We start from the raw sequence: 23,178 nt of genomic DNA, 5'->3' as shown, positions 1-23,178 counted from the left end.
CAGTGGGTTAATGCCTCTGCCTTCAGCTCGGGTCATGATCTCAGGGTCCTGGGATCGAGCCCCACATCGGGCTCTCTGCTCAGCTGGGAGCCTGCTTCCCCCCCCCCCCTCTGCCTGCCTCTCTGCTTCCTTGTGATTTGTCTGTCAAATAAATAAATAAAATCTTTAAAAAAAAAAAAAAGATTCTGGCCTTCTTTGTTCCACTGGCTCTACACTGGGTTCCCCATTTTCCTCCACTCGACCTGCTTCACCGCCCTGCTGGTTCCTTCATTACCGAGTTAAGCAGATCTTAGTCATAGGCTCAGCGTCTACTTAAGCAAGAGTTAAGCTTTTAGCTTTTTAGAAAATTTTAGACGACTTTGTAGAACACCGGCATTGACTGCTTGGCCAACGGTTAGCAAAGAAACTTCTGGACCACACCACATTCTCAAGAGGCCGTGCACGGCAGCAGCAAACCCGTACCTTGGTGTCCTGGCGGCTACGGGAAGCCAGGGCAATCTGCCTGGCTAGCTTCAGAGCTTCTATCCGCATGACAGCAAACTCTAACTCCTCCTGTCCGAGGGGCGGGGGGTGAGCAAATCGCAGGGGAAATGCATCAAGACAAGACGTCAATGTGCCCCACATCCAAGAAATGAATGTGCCATGTGAATGTATTATAACAGGGACTCAGGAAAAACACACGCTCTGGCTTTCTTGCACAATTAACACCTCAGCAGATCATGAAATAAGTGTTTAATTTTTTTTTAATTGCCCTTCAGAATGTCTGTTGGGAAGGATCATGTGGTCAAATATGAGATGATTTTTAAAACGGGATCAAAATTTTGACTGCACTGTTTCACTGGATTTCTTTCCTTTTTGTTTGTTTTATGTCAAGATGGTCAACAGTTTCCATGAATGGTTTCATATTCTCAAATGACTGTTAACCATCTCTCCAGGTTTGCTCTGAAGTTCTTTGTCTAGAGGGTATCAAATTAAGTTGTCAGGTTTAAGGCAAAGAGTAGCTAATTGTTTTGGTTCCAGATGTGAGACTGAGTCCAGATGTTATCTCAATGGGAGTCTGAGATAGCCTCCCCTTCCATTTATACAAACAGCTTGGCTCGCTGGTGATCTAATACTCTTGGTTCTGTGAATAAATCACAGACACTGCTTTGGGGGCTATCAAAACTGAAAAATGACTCTTTGGGTCCAATTTCCCATTTGGAATACAAATGGTTTGTCCCACCTGTAATCACACAATTTATATCATTTTGGCGTCTTGGATCAAGAACAGCCATCACACATCAGTCTTTGAGGGAGAAGAGATTTCATCTGGAACATTTCCAGCAATCCCTTGTTAGATCCTGTCTCATTGCATTTGGGGCTTGGAGTTCATTCTCTACTGAGGTTTTCACAAACTCCCCAAAAGGTCACACATGGGCTACAAACCTGAAGTTTCTGGGCAAATACTGGGGGGTTCTTTTCTGCTAAGTCGGGTTCCAGATAGTCAAGCGCACCACAGAGAGAGGCTGGATGAGCTAGCCTGCTGAGGAGGGCGTCAGCAGAGGCAAAGGAGCCCTCAGGAGCTGTCTGAAGGCCAGAAGAGGACACAGAGGAAAAATAGAGGAGACACAGAGTGACATCGATTCCAAGCAAGGACCATGCACCCATCTGCTGGACATTTCTGACTTAACGTTAAAGAGAGCATTAGTGAGGTGACACTACTTTCCTTCTCATCTGGACTAATCCCCACCTGCTGGTAATGGTATCTTGAGATTGACGGGCTCCTGCGCTCCCATCCCCCAAGCCTTAGGTGCCCTCTTACCCCCCATGTCACCCTCACTCCCTAACCAACCAGTGGGATGGAAGTTAACATTTACTTAATTATTTGAAAATCTTGGTGGGGGAGACAAGGCAGTTGATGGGTTTTCCAAACATAATATAACTCATCAAGAAAACACCTACAAGTATGTGTCAAAGGTTTTGGTAAAGGTCATTTTCTAAATAATAGAAAGACAATTTCCAATGAAAAATTGTCTCTGGATCTATTGGGAAGACTCCAAAGTCAAGAGCCAACTTTGTAGAAGTTGAATCATACATGAGACCTTCCATAGTGTCTTTTTGAGAGACTGAGTCCTATCTACTTTCTTCTTGCTTACTAATATTTTTCCAGCATCTAACTGCCACACAGTAGGTGCCACACAGTAGGTGCTCAATAAATATCTGAAGCACGAGACAAATGGTCAACTAATACAGAACAACAAAAGTAACACTAAAAGTAACTAAGTCAACAGCTTCAAACCCTCTTGGGGAGGAGGTAAAAGAGAGAAAAATAAAAATTCACCTAGAAGGATAGCCCGTTTTAGATATTCAGGGAGTCTGTTTACTCTGCAAGACTCCAGAGGGGTTGGAAGGGGAGGGATATACAAAGAGGTCTACAAACAGGAGGGATTTCCCATCACCAAGGCCTGGGAGAACCAAGTGTTCCCTAAACGAGTGTCCCCTGCCCTATCATTCTCTGCCCCTGACCTAGAGTATGGAGAAGCAGGTACAAACTGAAGTCCGTTCCAAAGCAAGAGTCCAGCCCCAAGGGACTAAAGTGGAAAATCAAGAACCGTGAAGGCAAATAAAGCAGTGAGATAAGAACTACAAAACCACAGAGAATGAAGAGCTTTTCTCTCACGGCTAGGGCGCAGGGTCTCGGAGGCCAGCTTCTGTGGCCTGGGGGTTGGGTGGGGCCCCACGCCAGGTGCCAGGTAAGTGTTGCTCTGAAGGACTAGACCCCTTGGTGACGGGACCCACCTGGCCCAGGCCTCACCCGCAGTGATCTCAGGCCCCTCCGACCCCACTTACAATTTCAATTGCGTCTGAAGCAGTGCCCAAGGTCATGGCCTCCAGCTCCTTCTGGGAGGATTTCTCTGGCACCTGCAAGTGTGGCTCTTGGTTGGGTGCCAGTCCTCGTGGGACAGGATGCTGGATCTTTGCCCCTGCGTTTACAAGGGCTTCGGTTTCCTCAAAACTTGACCTGAGGAAGCAAAGAGCATCTTTGTCTCGTTGGAAATCCCACTGAAACTGACCAGGATGGAATCCGGACACAACCACCCTCCCATGACATCCCACACTTCCACAGCTGCGTTCCCAGAGCGAAACTGGGGAGGGTGCTGGGTGGCCAGAGAGCCTGTCGACTGGACAGCCTGAGGGAGAGGGTGGCCCAGCCCCATCTCAGGGCCGGTCAGGAGCACAGACACTCCCAGCTAAAGGCACAAGCCAGAGTTAGGCAGACTGTCTGTCCCTTGGCGGCGCACCTGGGGGAAGTGACTGTGTACCGCATCTCGGTTTCCTTTTCTGTAGCACAGGAGACTGTGCTGGGTGAAGGTCAAGGGAGACACTGCCCACATGTGAAGCACCTGACACGGTCCCCGTCACCATGACTATCGCTGGGACAACACCACCACCATCTTTCTCAATACCCTGGGTGGATTCAGAAGTCTGTCTGGGAAGTCAAAGCAAGTGCCTTCACTTCTGCTAGAGAATGGGGCAGGGAAAGGGATGGGAGGGTCCTAGCCCCAGAGCGGTACCCGACCCGCACCCACCCGCACCCACCCGCACCGGCTCAGAACAGGGCCCTAACCAGTGCTGATTCACAGCCATGTGAACAGCGAACGTCTCCCTGGCACTGCGCTTTCCTTACAGCATCTCTGTTTCATCCTCTCGGTGGCTTTGGAGGACAGGCACCCCCGGCCAAACGGCACAGTTGGGGGGCTGCCTAGAACACCGAGAGCCTCATTTAATCCTCATAAAATTTCTACAGGATCGGTTTTATGACTACCCCCTTTTACCCACGAGGAGATGGCAGCACAGGGGCTCAGGGAACCTGCATCAGGTCACACAGCTAGTAAGGGGTGTGAGTAGAACTACGGGTCTGAGTGCTGTGGCACGCTGCCTCCCCATGGGTCAAGTCACAAGACCATAGTGTAGGTGCGGGGTGGTGGTGGTGGTGGTGGTGGTGGTGGTGGTGATGGGAGGGGCTCACGCATTCAGCTGTTTACAGGACAAAGGGCAGCCGATAACACCCTCACCAGCCGGTGTGTCTGGTGTGTCCTTGGGGACACTCAGAGACCCGGAAGTGGGCTGCATGAATTCATCCATGCAAATGAACCCACGTCAGAATAAGCAGTACCATAGGGCTCAGAGGCTTGGGGACAGACGGCCTGACCCGAAACACTCTCCTCCTGGAAGTCATACCCTGAACATGGCGTCGGGGACTCTGACGTCCGGACGGGGGGAGACTTGACCGGGCTCTCCTGAGACGTGTCGAACATAAGGTACAGGGCCTGCTTCTTCGGGGCATCATCATCCTGCTGCAGGGATCAAAGGCACAGGTCAGCTCGGCTGCAGGTGGCCTGAACACGCCAGAGAGATAAAAACCGGAGCTCTCTTCTACAGAACAAGGAACTCATCGGGGAAAAGCCTTCGTTCTTCTCAAGCCGCCCAGAAGGGAGCAGGAAGCCAGTGCAGCCCGGGGAGAGGAGAGGGAAGGTGGAGGGCAGAGGAAATGTGTGCTGCCGGGAACAGTGTTGCGGGGAGAGGGATCGTAATGGGGTTGGGGTGCTGCACACTGTGGGCCGGCGTTTCCTGGCCACGCGCTCTGGATGGCCAACCATGGGGCCACTGGGGATAAATACAGGGGTAGGCAAGACCCCAGCCTGGGACGGGCAGACGGAGGGGTGAGGGGACGAGCACGGTGGCCCAGTGTGGAGAGCAGCTCCACCATGTTCTGCCGACCATGGGTCAGGAGATGCAAGCCTAGCATCTACACATGAGGCAAAGAAAGACAAAGATACGAGGATATGTCCAGGCCACTAATGTCACAGCAAGCCCTTCTGGTGCCTCCGGGCCTCTGACAGCATCACTGGACAACAGCACGACGCAGGAGGTCCTGCTGGGCTCTAGAGGCAGCAGACAGGAAACCCGGGGTCCACCACCCATCACAGCCACTTAAATGAGAAAGGGATGGCAAGTGGAAGGCGGGGAGGGGGGACGTCTTGCCAGAAAAGCCACTCTTCAGTCACATAAAGCAATTAATTTGAAGAAAACAGATAATCGTACACCTTAAAAACTACCAACCCACTGCTACACCTTTTTTAAGAAAATCTCCGACTACTTCTTCCATAACCTAGGGAAATAATGATGCAGGAAGCCTAACTGCATTCTCATTTGCTCCCTGAAAATGACACATGGAGGGGACCGAATATAAACCTCCAACCCCCCCCCCCCCGTGGTTCCTGTTCACCCTTACTGAGCACCCAGGACACTGCGGGCACAGAGGACCCCCCTGGATTTGCGACCCGAGCTCAGGAGGAGGCTGGCGCCTGCGTTTTCACAAGACAGGGAAGAGAAGCCAGTCCGCTGCTGGCCTGAGGCAGGACTTACAGGTAAGGAGGAGCCAATCTTCTCCATATATTCAATTTCATAGGAGTTCCTGTAATCCAACTCTGCAAAAGAAACAAAAGGAGAGTTAGTGACTGTGGGGCGGGGAGGAAAGGTCTGGGCCAGGCAGGGTGGGATCTGGAACCAGACTCTCAACTCTGAGCTTATCCACTAACTCTTTGAGGTTTCTGATTTGGCTGGAAGGGGAGGCTCCGCTCAGCCATTTTCAGACCACGTGTCAGCCTCTTGCAGCAAAGGGACTCCTGCCGTCTGGGCGCCTGAGACAGTCCAAGGGAGTTCAGGTGTGAGCGGCAGAGGTCTGAGCTGGGGCAGATCTGGGCTCCATGCACCGAGTTTTCAGTCTGTTCTGAGTGTTGCTTTTCTCTGCGTCTCCTGCACGACATGGAGAACATTCCCACATGGCTACAGCATTTAGAACCCACCCCTCTGCGCTCCCTCTCTGAGAATGCAGCCCCGCCATGCTCCGAGGCAAGGAAAGAGCATACATTGTTCCTACAATGTTGCTTGTTAAGAGAAGCTTCACAAGTCCCCTGGAACATTTCCCAGAACCCTGCCAGCGCCCACAGGGCTGGTCCAAACCAGATTTCCAGATGCAAAGACTATGCAAGTCCAGTTAGGTGGAGAAATGACCTATTTCAAACAGACTGGAGACCAGAGGCTGGAAGGGAAACTTGAAAAACTCTCACGGAGACTAGAAGCCCTCGGTCCCTTGGGTCCCCAAGTGCGGGATTGAGGGGGGGGGGGGGAGTCCATGAGGACACCCAGGTCTGCCTCTCAGCAGAACTCCCTGTCCAGGGAACGGATTCCGAGCCCACATGACGTGCCCCAAACCGTGCTGGGCACAGTGGCTGTGGAGGTGAACCAACCCAGAAAGGGCTTGATTGTCCCAGAAGCCACATTCGCCGCTAACAGATGGCCTCTCCTACTTGAGAAGAAAACCAAGAGGTCCCACGCGACCTGCTCAGAAAGCAGGTCTGCAAGAGCGTCTGTGGCAATCCCTGATGCTTGTTTCTACCATAACATGGGAAGAGCAGTTCTGCGTTACAGCACCTGTTTCTCCCTATGGTTGAAGGTATCATTTAAACAGTGATTCCTGAATCTGAGCTCTAAGAGGACACATTTCCTGGAAGACAGTCCCCAAACCCACGAGCATGTGGGGATGTGGCCATAGGAACTCAGGCACTGAGAACACATGCACGGCTCTTGAGTCTCTGAAGCTCCCTGGGGAAGTAAATGCCTCCGGCCCAGGGACTCGGCCTGCCCTGGGCTGCAGTTCAGCATCCGGGACGGGAGTCGGTATCCGTTCTTAGGGCGCACAAGGATTTATGAAGACTCACTGTCTTCCTTGTCTTGTAAAGGTGAGGTAAGCGAGGGGCAGTCAGAGACCAGGTGATTTCTAGAGCCCCCTGCAGATCGCTCACTTTCCAGATGTAGGACCTCAGGACTATCATTTTATTGTCCTATTAAAGACTGTTTTAAGTTGAGAAGATAACAGTGCGTCTGCGGCCTCCTTCGCCAAGGTATCATTATCAGCACCAAGGCATTATTCAACCCTAAATTATTTAGCAGAAACCCTTCAGCACACCCGCAGCGGCACAGAGCACCCAGGATGCACCAAACAGGCGTGGAGCCACCAAAGGGATTTTTCCAGGGACTGAGGCACTGGGTGCGTGCCCAGCTCTGGTGACCAGCTCGACTCGGTCATGCATCCCACTTGGAACCTTAGCTCGTCCCCTGGCAGCTGATCGGGGGAGTTTCAGGTCACCAAGCTCACTTACCTGCCTTCTTTCCCACCTGCCAATGGGGTCTCCCTTCCCATTGCCCAGTGCCCCCCATCCCGCCCTTCAGAGGCAGCAGGTGGCAGTAAAATAGTGGGGGATTGTCTCACCACCCCCCACTCCGTCCCAAGAAATGTCTGCATGAGCCACGGGAGCTTCCATTCCTGGTGATGCCTGGAGGCGCTCCTTCAGCACAGGGCCTGAAACTTCCAATCAGAGCCATGTGGGGTTCTCACTTATTATTTACCAACTGGTGCCTGGGTGGCTCAGTCAGTTAAGCATCTGCCTTCGGCTCAGGTCATGACGCCAGGGTCCTGGGATCGAGCCCCACGTCGGGCTCCCTGCTCAGTAGGGAGTCTGCTTCTCCCCCTGCTCCTCCTCCCCTACCTGCTCATGTTCTCTCTCTAATAAATAAACAAAATCTTTAACAAAAAGAAAAAGGCCTGGAAAAGGTGCGAAGAAAAACAAATTCTCTTCTTGTCATTGACATCATCTCCTGTGCTTTGAAGGAGAATCTTTCAGAATGTTGCTTTCAAAATCTCACTCATCTGCTCTCAGTCTTTCAGGGCTAAAGCCTCTGCGGGTGGGCCTGGAGGCGGAGCCATGTCCGGCTTCAGCTGTGGCCACACGCAGCTAACTGGCGGGGAAGGGCGACACCACTTACACCAAGTGGCCCAACACCTTCACGTCCAAGAGAGGTGGGTGCGGCCTCCCGATGCAGGGATTTTTAATGGGTCCTGTCATCTCTGAGGTCGCTTCCAGTAATCATTTCACGCTCATCAACGTCCCGTGAGGGGGCCCGGTGGCTGTTCTCCTCCGACTCTGGCTGCCAGAGCTTGGCTGGGGACTGGGCAGAAGCTGGAGGATGCAGATGAGCCCATATCGTCATTCCCAGAGTCGGGGCAGCCAACTCCCTGGCTTCCTCTGCCTGCTGACTTCCCTACAAATGGAGCTCAAAGGGCCTCCATGTTGCAAAAAAAGTTAATGATGTCAGGTAAAAGCCCTACCGCAGGTTACACAAACCTAAGGAATTGTGACCCCGTATGTTTTAACAGCTCATGGCTAGTATTTCTGGAACTTCTAACATAAGTGATGAGAGAAGGGACCCTTTGTTAGGGGATAAGGATGTTCCTCCCAATGTCCTCACTGTCACTCCTCTGAAAGTCTGTAGTGTGACAGCGATGGCGCCTGCCATAGAACAAGAGTTAGGCTCTTGAGGGGGGCACCTTCCCCTCTGTTGGAGCGGGAAGGTGAGGGTAAATGTCGCTATGTGTTAGGGAGACAGGGTTGATGGGTGACCCTCAAAAGCCCACCAGACTTGTGATTCTAAAACACTGCTCTCCTTGGGTCTCGGGGACCAGAGCTGGGAGAGGCTTCGGAGGCTCCTCATCTTGGAATCCCTAAGGACCGCAAGAACTAGGATTTTCCCTACCATGTTTCCAAGATTGTGCAAGAGGCCATTTACTAAGCAAGCATCTGAAGAAAAACATTTGAGATCGCCAATCTGAGTTGTTTTTTTTTTTTTTTAAAGATTTTTATTTATTTGTCAGAGATGGAGAGAGAGTGAGCGAGCACAGGCAGAGGCAGAGGGAGAAGCAGGCTCCCTGCCGAGCAAGCAGCCCGATGTGGGACTCGATCCCAGGACCCTGGGATCATGACCTGAGCCGAAGGCAGCTGCTCAACCAACTGAGTTTTTAATCAGGGATATGATCAGTGTTGCCATGAGCTGATGATATTACCACCCAGACACGTCCTTTTAATGAGCTGGGCATCTTTCTGAACTAGTTCCACCCAGGTTTCTCCAACTACTCCGACAGCGTGAAGCTCTTGTGGACCCAGGTCGGGAAGCACCGCTGCGTTCCACACACCTAGAGACGATGAGAGAAGGCAGCAGGGCGCTCACACCCGGAAGCGGGGTGAGGAAGGGCAGGACGCTGAGGAGTCTGGCAGCCCTGATCTACAGGGACTCGCCCCACATCGCTCAGCAAGTTGGCACGGCTCAAAGTCTGGGCTTCCTTGCTGCTAGGTGGGGAGGAGCAGAAATCCACTCTCTAGAACTGAGAACGAAATGAAACCACATATCTAGGAGCCTCAGTGGGACTCAGAGCACTGCACTGGTGTCAAGCCCTCCCTATAGGTCACTTTGAGAATTGGTCTTGTAGCAAACACCTGTTTAGAGGGTCATTATTTCTAACCCCAAATCTCGTTTTCCTGTGATTTGTGACTTCTGTGGAACAAAGCCTCAATCAAGGCTACAGCTCTGGCCAGATTCTTTCTGGTGATGATAGCAGCACCCCTGGGGCATGTCTGGACATGACCTCAGTAAGTTAACAGGAAGGACGATCTGATAGGGGGGTGCCGGGCATCCAGTTTCTACACCTGACCGCTGGAGGGAAGCAAGCTGTGGTCAAAGGTGAATGCAGGGTCAACACCTCCTGAAACTCTAACTGTCCCTTGTACATACAGATGACAGTTTCCGATTGCCCGCCCAGTTGGGACTTCCCGAATCTTCCCGATCATTTTCTAAGAAGGCAGGTTTAATAGAGCTTTGTTCAAATGTACAGGTTTACCTATCAGTTGAATTTTTGCAGAAAATAATCAATGATCAAATATGTCAGCAATGATCAAATATGTCACTGAGCTAATGAGTTGTCTGTTTTGGTTCCATGCCAAAGACGAACAAACATGTTAGCATAGATTGGGACACCGATTAGCTTAACAGGTACTATTAGGATCTTTATATTTTCTATTAAAAATGCACGTATTGGGGGGCACCTGGGTGGCTCAGTGGGTTAAAGCATCTGCCTTCGACTCAGGTCATGATCCCAGGGTCTGAGGATCGAGCCCCACATCAGGCTCAGCAGGGAGCCTGCTTTCCTTCCTCTCTCTCTGCCTGCCTCTCTGCCTACTTGTGATCTATCAAATAAATAAATAAAATTTTTAAAAAATGCACGTATTGGGGCACCTGGGTGGCTCAGTCAGTTAGGCATCTGCCTTTGGTTCAGGTCATGATCCCAGGGTCCTGAGATGGAGTCCCACACTGGGCTCCCCCTGCTTGTGCTCTCTCTCCGATAAATAAAATCTTTTTTAAAAAAAAGCATGTCATCATCATTACATCAAAAAGTGACCCCAGGGGCACCTGGGCGGCTCAGTGGGTTGAGCCTCTGTCTTTGGCTCAAGTCATGATCTCAAGGTCCTGGGATCGAGCCCCGCACCAGGCTCTCTGCTCAGCGGGGAGCCTGCTTTCTCCTCTCTCTCTCTCTGCTTGCCTCTCTGACTACTTGTGATCTCTGTCAAATACATAAATAAAATCTAAAAAAAAAAAAAAAAAAAAAAAGTGACCCCAGAGAAGCCCAAGCCAAGCATGGGAGACAGGACACGGGGCATTGCGGAGACAGCCAAGCCGGGGAGGAGGTGCACACATGGGGCCAAGGGGTTCCTTCCAGCGGGGCTCGTGGCCCAGGTGTGTGTGCAGAGGAAAGGCCTACGGAGGGGCAGAGGCCAGGACCCAGGGCCCCTGGGGTCAGGCTGCAGTGAGATGGTCACTATCAAGCCTCCCAAACCCCAACCTGAGGGCAGCCTGGAGAGCCAACCAAAAGGCTCTATTCTACAGAACACACAATGCCAAAACACCCAACTACACATACTTCAGATGTTCTTTTCATCTTCAAACCGTAGAATGGCAATCTGGTGAGAAGGTCCATATCCAAAGCCCCCTCCCCCGCCCAAAATGAAATGGACCTCACTCGTGTCGTTCAGAGACTATGGGCACAAAGCAAGCTGGCGAGTGGCCAGGACAGGGGAGCGTGCCAAGGAAGCAATACAAGCTACCCACTCTCTGTTACACCACTGCCCGCGGGGAGGGAGCGGGTGGGGGTGGGGGGAGGGGCAGGGAGGTGGGGGTTCCTTAGCAGCAGCCAAGAAGTACGGGTAAGCTTTTCAGGTGTGGTGGCCGTCATATTGATTTCTACTCATTTTTTTGGAATGGTCGGATATCAAGAGCTTGGAAAGGGAGACTGAGAACCATCCCAACAGTTCCGAGTGCTGGAGGGAAGCCCCTGGAGGAAAGACCACCATCACCATCAGCCCACAAGATGGTTTCAGGCCCCAGCAGTGTTCCTGACAAAGAAGGGAAAGTGTGGGAGCCAATACAGAGATTCAGAAAAATCACTGTTAGCGGAGTAAGCAGTTTATCAAAAAAAAAAAAAAAGAAAGAAAGAAAGAAAAGAAAAGGTCTTGATTTACCCAATCATGCTGTGCTGACTTAACACAGATGAATTTTTGAAGCCAAAGGATCAGACAGAAAGCTGAAAGCAAAAATACATGTAGGAGGAAGAAAGATATTGATGAGCAAAGCAACACGCCTGGGGTCCCATTCAGGAAAATGGGCCTCTGGCTGGCAAGCCTGGAGTGAACCGTCTGGTTTGGGGGCTTGAGTGGAAGGTGTGGCTCCCACTGTGGAACGTGCTGTGGGGCTGATGCACGGTGGTGGCCCTGGGAGACCCCAGACCTGGGCGGGTCTTGACCCACACGGAGCAACTGGCTTGACGGTGCTGCCTACAGCTGCGATAGTGTTTCAAAATCACCCAGGCGAGTAAGCCAGAGAGTAAGCAAAGCTCGAGTGAGCTCAGGGCAGGAACTGGGGGGCTCTGAGCGGACTGGCCCTCGGCTGGCATCTTGGGGTTGGGGTACAGCTGGGTTCAAGCCTTAGCTTGGAGTGCCTGGATGGCAAGGAGACCTGGCTTGGAGGTTTTTTCCCTGGCCCTGTGCTCCGCAGGGAAGGTGGTCTCCGAGGCAGGGTGGAGGTCTGGCCGCCACCAAGGGGCTTACCCTCTGTGGGCGAGCTGAATTTGGTGTCATTGACGAAGGTAGACAGGTCTGAGGGCTGTGGATAGTCCTGCTTGTCAGCCTCCAGATCCACCGTCACACACGTCCACTTCTGGTTGGTGACCGCCAGCTTCTCCTCATCGGTGGCGTGGACCACCGCGGAGATGACCGGCGTTTCTGGTGTCGCCGCTGGCGTGGAGTCCTGGGAGCAAAAGAGAAGCAGTCTCTCCTCTCACACGGTCTCTGGTCCCCAGCGGTGCCCTCCCACCCGGGTCTGCGGTCCCTCCAGCCAGGACAGGTCCCCATCAACGTCCTCAGCACGTCCTTGGACTTTGCCCAAAGTGGTCCCAAGGACGCAAATTCTTTCCTCTGTGAATTCCCTTATTCCCTTTCCTGATGGGTTGTTACTGGGGTGGAGTGGGGGGGGTGGGTAACCGTGGGTTTAAAAAAAGAAAATCAGGAGTTTGTGTCTGGGTTATCACAGAACTTCCTGCTCATTCACTTTGAAAAAAATAAGGAAATTTACTTATTAGCACTTTTATGTACTGCAACTACTGTGTTATGTCCACACAGTGCTTTGGGGCCTGTGAACTGATCGCATCAACATCGCCTGGCAATCTTCATGCCTGTCCCCAGAGGATCTGCACAGGGCGGGCAGAGGAGCACTGGTGGGGAGCCCAGAATTGTTAAGAGCCGAGCTGGGACTGGGACCCCAGGCTCCTCTCCTGGGTCTGGGTGCCTTTCTCGGCAGCCACCTGCTCCGGTCTGCTGGCTGGGACGTCCCTAGCTCAGATCAGAGCCCGACACACATGCCGGAGGCCAAACTTCTCGGTCCGTCATGGTGCAGATCTATCTCATGAAGGAACTAGTTAGAGGGGAAAGGGCCCAAACCCCACTTCTTCAGGGTGTGATTTCCTCGATCTCCCTGCTTGGGTTTTGGCTACACAATCCAGTGCGCCTGACACTCCTTTCTCACTAGATCTTCATTTATCTCCGAGGACTTTCTCAATTTGGTATTCACAGGTGTTCTCCGCAGATGAACCGACCAGAATGGGTCAGCGTGATTCCTCCAGAACCCACCAAACACCTGTTTCTCTACTCTTGAGACATGCTCTCATCAGCCCCAAAGGGCAGGGATCAAAATGATGTCTTGCAAACGGCAAGGGAGCCCCCAGGCAAAGAGGATGCTGGAAACGGGCCCGTGATGAGCAGAAAAGAAAGCTCTGTTGACCAACAGGGAATCAAAACGCATGGGCGTTCGCTGCCCAGGTAAGGGGTAAAATCATGCGAATCAAAGGGATATCGTACCTGAGAAGGTGGATCAGAGAGAGGAGACCGTTTTGGCGATCTTTTCACCCTAAATGTGTCACTGGAAATAAAACGGAGAATGTGAACACAGCAAACAGGGGTACAGAACAGTCCAGAGCTACACAGCGCGGACCGAAGCCACGCCCTCCGGCCTCCGCCGCCGCACACCGGCTAAGAGATGTCCACGCTGACGATCCATCCCAACCCGACACCCGAGATCAGCGCTGCCCCCCAGGGAAAGAATCCTCAAGCTGGAAATCTTTTAAAGAGATGCCATTTTGGAGAGCTGGCCCAGAACACGCAGCTAAAATTAGCCAGATGTTCTTATTTTAAAAAGCAGATTTTGGTGAGGTTAATGTATCCAGATTCATCCAAGAACGTCTGAACCAAGTGAGGTGCGGGGCAGGGACCTCGACGGCTGACACGGATGAGCGCGACCCCACCGACGGACTGGCAGGTCGACACAGCAAACCGCGGACAGAGCCAGAAACAGGAAGAACGTTCTGGGTCTTCAGGGAAAGTCCCTTCCCGCTCACTGGAACTCAGAGAGTAAAGGAGTCCAGCATCGTGGCACTTCTGGGTCCGAGTCTAACCGGAGGCGGGGCCAGGGTAAAAGGACTCTTGTTTAAATTGCAGCGCAGTTCACACAACACACAATTTACCATCTCCGAGCGCCGTCACCTACTTCCACACCGTGCCAGCCACCTCCGGCGCTCTTCCGGCACGAGAGGATTTCTCTACGGTCTATTCCGAACCACAGTTAAGGACTCTTCCCTCCCTTCCTTTTTCCTTCATGTAAATAATTAGGGGCAGGGGCAGGTCACTCAAGGCAACGGGAACATCAGATCAGACTTGCAAAGGGGTCCACGGTGGAGAGCATTTTTAGCATAGATGGTTCCACTGAATCCCTGAGCGGGCAGGGGGGTCATTCCCCAGGCAGAACGGAGGCCTCCCCACCTGCAGCCTGGCCCCCCGTCTCAGGCCCCTCTGTGGTATGGTCTTGCCTCCAGCAAAGCAACAGTGTTTTGGGGTGTGGGTTGTCCCCCAATCTTAGACCCCATTCCTTCTCCCTACTCTAACATTAACTGGATGGACAGGGCAATTCAGGACTCAAGTTCCCTCTCTGTGTCCCCTTCAACAGCACACTCCAGCAATGGCATCCAGTCATGAAAAACTAGAGAAATGGTGACTTACAGCATTGACAGCATCTGCCTTGCTCGCCGTGCAGCCCTAGCCCGGAGCATGCATTTACCCATGCATATAAACATTTAATTGTGTACTGGAGAGTTGCTAACTGGCTCTAAAAAACTCAAGAAATCCCTTGGGCAGAAGCAAGCCTGACAGACTCGACCCTATTCTGGGGGCCGCTGGAGGCCTGGGACCAGGCCAGCTTCCCTTGTAAGATGGGGTGGTGAGGGGGCGGGTACCTGTCCTGGGGCCCCTTGGAGGTGCCCACAGTGACCCTCCCGTGGTGGCAAAGCAGTACGGGCACAGAGGGGTTGGCTCGGGCTCCACTGACACCCAGCAGGGTGGCCCACAGTCGGCAAGCCAATGGAAACCTGGCCTGATCCTGGGAGACCACGGATGCGGGCCCAGAGCAGGCTGGCGAGGGCTCTCACAGCCGTGCGCTCCACTCCGAGCCCACCTGGCCTTTTAGGGGATCTCAATTCGAACCAGCCCCGTGACCTCCACTTCATATGGTAGCATGAACAAGCGACCTCAGGCCGCTGCTGTGGTTGGCCAGGTGGTTCTGTCATTGTGAAGCCACCGAGCTTTAAAAGCAATCGCTCCCTAGTCCAGTTGGAAATGAGAATGGAATGAAAGCTTAAAAAAAAAAAAAAATGTATGGGTTTCAGATGAAGACATCCAATATGCAAGAGGGGAAAAAAAAAAGTTCCATTCCTGACAAGCAGACAGATGTAGATAATCACATTTTCACAGCCAAGCAGTTTCACTTATGCTAATCGCTCTGAAACAGGAACGTAAGTCTGCTCCTGGGGAGCCCCATGCCCCCCGCCGTCCCCAGGCCCGACACGGAAACCATGTAAGCGGCAGCCATGGCGAGGAAATGGAGAGAGCTTGAAAGCAAAAACAGAAAGCAGAAAAGCACAGGTAGGGTGAGAGGCAGATTCCATTCAATTTACTTACAACAGAGAACACACAGACATCACATCTTCAACCATCCTAAGACAAGAAGACAAGAAAAGAGAGACAGACAGAAGGAACTGACAAAAAAGATAAATCTGCAGGCGGCCGGCTGTCAGTGGGTTGGGATACAGAAGCCATCCCTGTGGCAAGCATGGCCACCGTCCCTGCTTTCTGGAGAGGGGCTGTGGCAGAGCACCTTCCTCTCCTGCTCCCAATCACCCTGTAGGTGCCAGTGCCCAGTGGGCTTTGTCTCGCCCGTGTGGGATTCCAAGCCTTCGGCACGAGAGGTGAGACACAGAGACGGGCCGGCTTCCCTGACCGGTCAGTTAGCGCCGACGGCAGAGCAGACGGTACCGAGGCTACCCATGGGAAGGAAGCGATGCGTGATGGCTACAGGTTGGCCCTCGGTCCAACAAGGAGAGATCACAGCTTTGTAGTCTGGGCATTTCAGACTTCTGTTCGAGGCATTAAAAAAAGCTTCCAATGCCGCTTTGACGGAGTGTTTAGGAAGGCCCCGGCTGGGAAGCTGATCTCAGAAGAGTCTTGGGATCCACGGCTAATGCCTGCTTAGAGAACCTCCTCTCAGGAAGCCCCGAATGGGAGGTAAAAAGGTCACCTTGTCTCAGTCCGTACCAGGCACAGTCAGAGAGGCCAGCGGCTGTGCTCTCGTCTGCCGAGTTGGAGGCAGAAGCCTGGTCTCTGGGCCTTGTTCAACTACTGACCATACTTCCCGGGAGGGCAGGAGAAAGGCTCTAAGCACCAATCCCACTACGCTGGGACCCACATCCTGAGCAGGGACCCGCAGCCATCCAGGTGACAGCTGGGTCTGGGTCTGGATGCCAGAGGCACTGACATGGAGTCCTGAAGGGTACCCTACTTGGCAGGGGTATGGACAGCAGGACTGATTAGGAAGGGCCACCCAGGGACTGTTTTCTCATTGATCTCTTCTGGACCTCCCAGAGCCTTGGAGTCTTGTGCGCAAAAGATGGCCAGAAACACGAATGAGCACAAACGAGGTACTTCACACGGGCTGGCTGCAGGGCAGGGAGGGGTCCAGGCCAGATCTCTCGCTTCGGGACCATTAAAGGGCAGATGCAAATCCTACAGATTCTAACAATATTTCCAAGATAGCTCTCCCTAGCTTGTAGGCCACCCCAAAAAGCAATTCCCATGCTAACCAGGGAAAAGCTAAGTCACCAACGGAAGGTTGACCAAGTCTCTACTGGACAGTCCCTTCTTTATGGGCCCTTCCACACTCCCCTGGAATCAAATGTCAGGTCTGCAGCTAAAAATAATGCTTTAAACCACTGTCCTAAGACGACAAAGGATCAAGGACTCTAGACCCAAAGGGGTATGTGGCGGGGAAATGCCACCACTGTGGGTGCAGACAGGAAGTTGAAACAGGGACAGTGCTACAAACCTAGCGGCCTTACGGCAGACGGACGGAGGGAAGGGTCAGGGCAGCCACATTCATCCAGACACACGACCCAGGATCTCAGCCAACGCACAGGCCCGCCTCTGGTCTTACCACCTCGCACCCCTGAACTTACGTCTTTAGGGGGGTCTTCTTCTTCTTGGCAGGCTTGTTCAGCCCATCCCCGTCCGCTCCATTGGCTTCGATGGCACTGGCCGGGATCTCAAAGGAGGCTGGGGATTTAGAAGGCGAGCTGGGGGTCTTAGAGGATGTCTTAAAAGGGTCAATGGATTCATCACAGGCGTCTGGGTCAAAGTTGTAGGACTGCTGGGGCAGTGTGGGAGATTCTTGCATTTTTGAGGTGGAAGAAAAAGGGTTAAAATTGGGGTCATCCCACTTGTCAATATCAAAGGTGTAGGTACCTTTGGCGATAGGGATGTCGTTGGGTTCATCGGGGGATCTGGTAGGCGAGGCAGGAGTGTTGTCGAGTTTCTCGGGTGTTTTTTTCATCTTTGGCCTCCTTAGGGGCATTTTGGCAACCGGCTTTTTGCCTAGCTTTTTGGTAGGAGGAGGGTTTTCCTGTTGGGTATCCCAACTACCCTTGTCCTCAGAATAGTCAAACTCCAGCCTCACCGAGAGCCCTTTGACTGGGGAGTCCTCCTGCCCCCCACTATCGGATGGGGTCACCTCCACTGCCTCTGGAGCCGTGGCAAGGGGCAACGTTTTCCTTCCAACCGGAGGTGAGTTCTGCACTCTGCCACTTCCAGAAGATGGGGGGACGGCCCCTTCGGCACCCTCGGGGTCCAGAGGGCAGGCAGCCTTGGGCACAGCAGTGGGTTCCAGGGGCGTCTCCTCCAAGAGGGCTGGGACAGAACCCTCCGTCTTGGCCAATTCCGGTTTTGTCTCTAGCGCTTGATTCTCCTCACTGGGGACAGTATTCTCCTCCACTGGCTCCTGTTGTGTCTCTTTTACTGGGGGGGTTTCGGTGGGTTTCTTTGTGGTCTGCTTCTTTTTTAAGGAAGGCGGCCTTGGCTTTTTAGTTCGCTTAAGGGTGCTGGAAGCACTGCTTGAACCTGTGCTATATGCATCTGGGGCCAGGGCCACGGCCTCGGGGTTGCCTGAGCAAGAAGCACCATCAAAGTCACTGGCTTGCAGGCTAAGAGAGCGGGACAGCGTGGACTTGGAGACGGGCACAGAATCGGTGGATTTCCTCCGCGTGTTCACTTTGCATTCCTGACTCTTAGAGTCTGAGCAGCGGGGCTCCAAGGTCTGGAAGTCGTCCACCAGCTCGATGCTGTCAAAGTCTAAGTTGTAAGTCCCGCTGCTGGCTATAGGCTTGTCTTCATCAAAGACGGCAGAGAAGGAGTGTGACGGGGGGCGGAAGGGGCTCCCTTCCACCGAGCTGCTGCGTGGGCCATCGGGGACAGAGGCCGGCTCGGAACCGCAGCCTGAGGAAGAGGAAGCAGAGGAGTCACTGAAGGACACAGGACACCGGAGCATTTCGGGCAGACTGCTACCCTCTGAGCAGAGGCCCAGCCCCTTCCCCTGGGCCCCCACTGAGGGGGCACAGTGCTGGGGTACAAAGCCTGCTCTCACCCATCACTACCCTCCAGGAGGGTAGCCTTACCCTACGGTCACTTATCTGTAAAATGGGAGTGATGAGGGCTGTGTAGGGAAGAGCTCAAATCATTCAGTCATTCAGAAAAAACCTTTACCAAATTCCCAGTCAGGACCAGGCACCACTGTGGGAGTTGCGGACTCAACAATTAACAAAACAGACCAAATCTCACCCTCCCGGAAATTACATCCTTCAGGGAGAGGACAGTTTAGAAACAAATAAGTAAGATGTATAGATGGCCAGATGGTGATAGGCACTACAGAGAAAAATAAAGACAGAGTAGGGGCATTGCAATTTTAAAATAAAGTTGTTGGCAAAGCCCTCCAAGGAGGAAAAACATAAGCAAAGATCAGAAACAAGGTAAAGACGTGAACCAGGAGGATATCTGCCCCCTCCCCACCCTGCCCTGGGAAGGGGGAAGCATCATAGGTACCGGAGCAGAAAGTGCAAAGGCCCTGGGGTAGAAGCTCACCTGGCATGTTAAAGAAATAACAGAGGCCAGTGTGACTAAAGCAAGGGAGAGAGACAGCCATTACTACCATCAGGCCTGTTCTTGACTACTCGGAGCTTGTTGTGAGGAGCAACAGGCAGACTTTCTGTGGAGGCCCCAGGCCACTGCAACACGCCTTGCCTGCCACCTGTCCCTAGACCAGGCATCCCTTGTAATCTCTCCCTCTAGGCCTGCCTGCCATGCTCCCCTTCCTGGCCTCTCCTCCGGTCCAGTCCCTCTCCTCTCTGCTGCTCTTCCTCCCGGCCTGCCCACGCCCACGGCCACTGCCGGCCACAGAGGCTGCTCCATCACCTCATGACCCCACGGCTCCATGGAGTTCTGGCCATCCTGGCCTTGGCTCGGCCCCATTGGGCTCTGCCTGCACCAGCTGGTGCCTTTCATGCATTTCTGGGTTCACAGCTGTCCTGGGCAGTCAGCACGCCAGAAGAGGATGGGCCAGGAAACTAACAATACGTCACCGGACAAAGAAGGACAAATGCTGGGAAGAGGTCTGCAGAAGAAGGGACTGGCGAGTTGGCGCAGGTATGGCCTGGGGCAGCGCTCCCAAAGTAGTGTTTCACTAATGCGAGTTACGCCCCTGGCACCCACCCTGTGCCCGGCTGCGACAGAGACCAGATAAAACACAGGCGTTCAGTTAACTTGGAATTTCAGATCCTTGAAAAAGGGTTTTCGTAGAAATTTGTCTTGGTAATTCCTTGTTGATTATCCGGGATTCAGATGTAACCGGACACCCTCTATTTCCGTTTGCGGAGTCTGGCAGCCCCGGCCCTCATCCCCACAAACGGACATGGCTTGGGACGCGCTCAGCTAACCCCACATGGGCCTCTCGCTGGACATCTCGGAGCAATCTGTGCTCGCGACTGCAAATGCGCGGGCGGGCGTGCTCGTGTGATGGCCCCGACTTGCTCGCGAGCAGGCATTTCCCTTGGAGCACCTGACAGAGAACCCGGCCCAGGCCACGACCACACAAGAAAGTCCAAGCTTCCTGAGTTCAGGACTGCGTCTGACTCATCTCTGCTCTTCCTGGATTGGTCACACTTTCTGTTGCGGGCTCAGTAAGCACCTCCAGAATCGAAGATACCTTCTGGAAGCAGGTGCATTCACGGTTCTAAACGTTCCAGTCTCTCCTGCCCCCGGTGCCCCCCAGGCCCTACTTGTAGCTGATGCCCTGGAAGCCGGGGGTCGCTTCCTTAAAGCCTCACATCTCTGCCAGCAAACGACTCCTCCCGCACCTCGGGAACACTCCCACTTCCTTCCCATCTCAAAAGAAGAAGTCTCCTCCCTGCTTCTTTCCAAAACCAACTCCCTCTCTCTGCTTCCTCCAGAGCCTGGTCCCCTCAAACAGCCTATCCTCTTGCCCAAACACATGACACAGAGGACAGAGAAGGACCAGAGGACCCAGGGGAACAGGGGCTTTCAAGGGGGCCTTGCAGGAGGGAGAAGGAGCCTCAGTCCATCCCACTGTTTCTAAAGCGAGGCCCACAACCACCAGTCTCCTCTCTCTCAAGCTGCCCCGGGCCTTCTGAGACCCTCAGACGGTCGGTGGTTCCCCAGAATCAGGGAACAGGCTGCCATCTGCTCATCGTCTGGCGCAGAAGGAAAGCTCCTACCTGCCCACCGTCCTCTCCTCTTCACGGACATTCCCGAATTAACTCATCACGGACCAGGAAACCTAGTCTTGCTGCAGGGTGTCTCGGCCTTGGCACTGGGCCATATCGGGACGGCTACTTGTTAGGGGGGAGGGGGTGCTGTGCCGTTCACTGTAAGCTGTCAGGCAGCATTTTCAGCCTCTTACCCACAAAAAGCCACTGGCACACCAACCCCAGCTGCGACCATGTTTTAGGGGCACCTGGGTGGCTCAGTTGGTTAAGCATCTGCCTTCGGCTCAGGTCATGATCTCGGGATTCCAGGATCACGCCCCACGTTGGGCTCCCTGCCCAGTGGGGACTCTGCTTCTCCCTTGCCCTCTGCCCCTCCCCCTTCTTGTGTGCTTGCTCTCTCTCTTTGAAATACATAAATAAAATCTTAAAAAAAAAATGTTTCCAAAAATTGCCAAATGTCCCCTTGAGGGGCACCGTGATCCCTGGCCGAGAACCAGTCTCATTGTGTGGTCGTTAGCAGATCGTTCCACAAGGCCCATTTCAGGGCCAGAAGAGCCTGAATTAATCTGAAGACGGGGGCCTCGAACTACCATGTGGAACCCAACCTGGGCCTCTGCAAAGCCCACACTTCCCATGGAACAGTAAGGAAAGGTCTAGAACGGGCATGGTGTCTCCAGTCACCTCTAAGGCTTCCACATGGGCCTTCCCGGGCAGTGTCCCAGCGAGGCTAAGGAAACCGTCTTCACCCCAGGGGGAAGCAATGGCCCTGGAGGGAGACAACCATTGAAAGAGCCCACCTCTGCGCCACGAAACCTGGTTCGTGGGGTCACTGACCACCTGCTTGCCCCGACAACCACTGTGTCCGTCCTCTGCCTCGGGGTCCTTACATGCACCAGCACACTCCACCTGCACACAGCAGCCTGGTTTCCCAACGGAAGAGAGTCAAGAGGCCCGGGTTCCTACCCCAGAGCCCCCCCTGCGCTGCGAGACGGAGGGCGAGGTCTGGAAGCCGCACATCTGACTGGGGAAGCAGGAGATGCCATCTGACACGCAGGATGCTGTAAGCACGGGGAAGGACACTTGGCTGAGTCAGAGATGACACCCCAAAGAACCCAGCGCAGGCCTGGCCTCAGGGGACACTTTAAAGGGAGCTGCCATTTAGTGATGCGACATTTCCTTCTGTCCCTCGTCGTCCAGTTCTGCGCTCTAGGAACAAGGCCACCGGATGGCAGCCGCACGTTGCCAACCCCGGACCAGAGAAGGTCAGAAAAAGAAGGGGGACCTCAGAGGGCTGGCAGGCTGCCCTCCTCACGTTACGGGTAAGACAAAACCAGGCTCAGACAAGCTGCGTCCTGACCCAGTCCAGCCCAGATGAAGGGCAGACACAGGCGAACACCCAGCATCCCCCTCACCATCCTCCTGTCCCATGGGGCACAACCGTGCTAGCTGGACCCAAGGTGAGGCTGGTTGTTCCCGACAACGTGGGTTTCCAGGGGAGCAAATCATGTCTTTATTCATAGCCAAGGGTCTAGTCTGTTAGTTCTCTTTCAGCACCTTTAGCAATACCCCAGATACTTTACAGAAGAGAACCAAACAACAGATATGCTCCGAGCTCTTTCCTCCCAGCGGGTCTTGGAAAGAACTTTTCTTCCCCTCTAGCCACCTCTGGAAGCGGGCACACCTGCCTGCTCACGCCTCTGCTGTGCCCCATACTGCCTGCAGAATGGATGAGCAGACTTTTCTAACAAAAGCCACGAATCAGATGGCTCTTTGCACAGCCCAAGCCCAGGGCGGGGCGGGGGAGACTTTGAGCCGTCACGGTCACGGTCCTGGTCCCAACAGTAAGAGTCCTGATTGTGGAAGCCACGGATATTTAGCTTCAGTGGAGTTTTCCGAGAAGGAAAAGCACAAAGTCCCGGTTCAAAGACTCCCACTGACGCAATCAAGGTTCTGTGGGGCTGTGACTTGTGGCGATTACCAGCCCCAACCCCTTCCAGGCGGGGGTTTCCTCCTAATCCCCTGCAATGCTCATTTCGTTCTGAAGTTGCCCTCTTAGAAAGAGGCGGGAGCTGCGCGTCTGTTTATTTTTAAGAGTGGAAACTGCTCTTTGCTTTGTTGAAACGCAAGTCAGGCAGAAGGAACAAGGGCAGGCCACAGACAAGAACAGAAGCAGCAAACCATCCCCAGACTCTGTCAGGTTATGTGGCTGGAAACCCCAGAAGTGGCACATGGGCTCACACAATGGCCCTTCCCTGTTCACTCCTTGGTGCAGGAGAATGGGCCGTACGCTGTGATGCACCATCATTTTCTTCTCAGTTCTTTCCCAGAGCAGCTCATGTATCTGTGGCCATAAACTTGTACCCACAAAAAAAAGGATGGTTGATTTCCAATCACGTGTTTGATCTAGGGATGACGATCTATTTGTCATTCCCTTTCCATTAAACCTAAGGGTGATTTTTTTATAGTATTTTAAGAAATGAATTGTTATATGCTTCATAATATGAAAGAAAAAATGGGAATGTTAAAACCCTCTCAGCAGACCTTCT

The 23,178-nt window shown here is 53.2% G+C and overlaps 1 protein-coding gene across 6 annotated transcripts in view; it reads right to left on the bottom strand.

The window, feature by feature from the left end:
- The window catches only part of TACC2 (transforming acidic coiled-coil containing protein 2), a 188,412-nt gene that overhangs the window by 21,480 nt on the left and 143,754 nt on the right, over positions 1–23,178 (bottom strand). For 4 of the 6 annotated variants that reach the window (XM_059398732.1, XM_059398734.1, XM_059398733.1 and 1 more), the window contains 7 exons: positions 17,039–18,350; positions 13,341–13,401; positions 12,036–12,234; positions 5,410–5,471; positions 4,222–4,337; positions 2,830–3,001; positions 1,426–1,566 (listed from right to left, as the gene is read on the bottom strand). In XM_059398732.1, the coding sequence (XP_059254715.1) occupies positions 1,426–1,566; positions 2,830–3,001; positions 4,222–4,337; positions 5,410–5,471; positions 12,036–12,234; positions 13,341–13,401; positions 17,039–18,350 (2,063 nt within the window). The remainder of the gene's footprint in view (positions 1–1,425; positions 1,567–2,829; positions 3,002–4,221; positions 4,338–5,409; positions 5,472–12,035; positions 12,235–13,340; positions 13,402–17,038; positions 18,351–23,178) is intronic. The other 2 variants (XM_059398736.1, XM_059398737.1) reach the window with 1 other exon arrangement.

Source organism: Mustela nigripes, chromosome 4, assembly GCF_022355385.1.
Source record: "Mustela nigripes isolate SB6536 chromosome 4, MUSNIG.SB6536, whole genome shotgun sequence".
NCBI lineage: Eukaryota > Metazoa > Chordata > Mammalia > Carnivora > Mustelidae > Mustela > Mustela nigripes.
The sequence above is the reverse complement of the archived record's forward strand: the minus strand, read 5'-3'. Positions and strand labels throughout refer to the sequence as shown.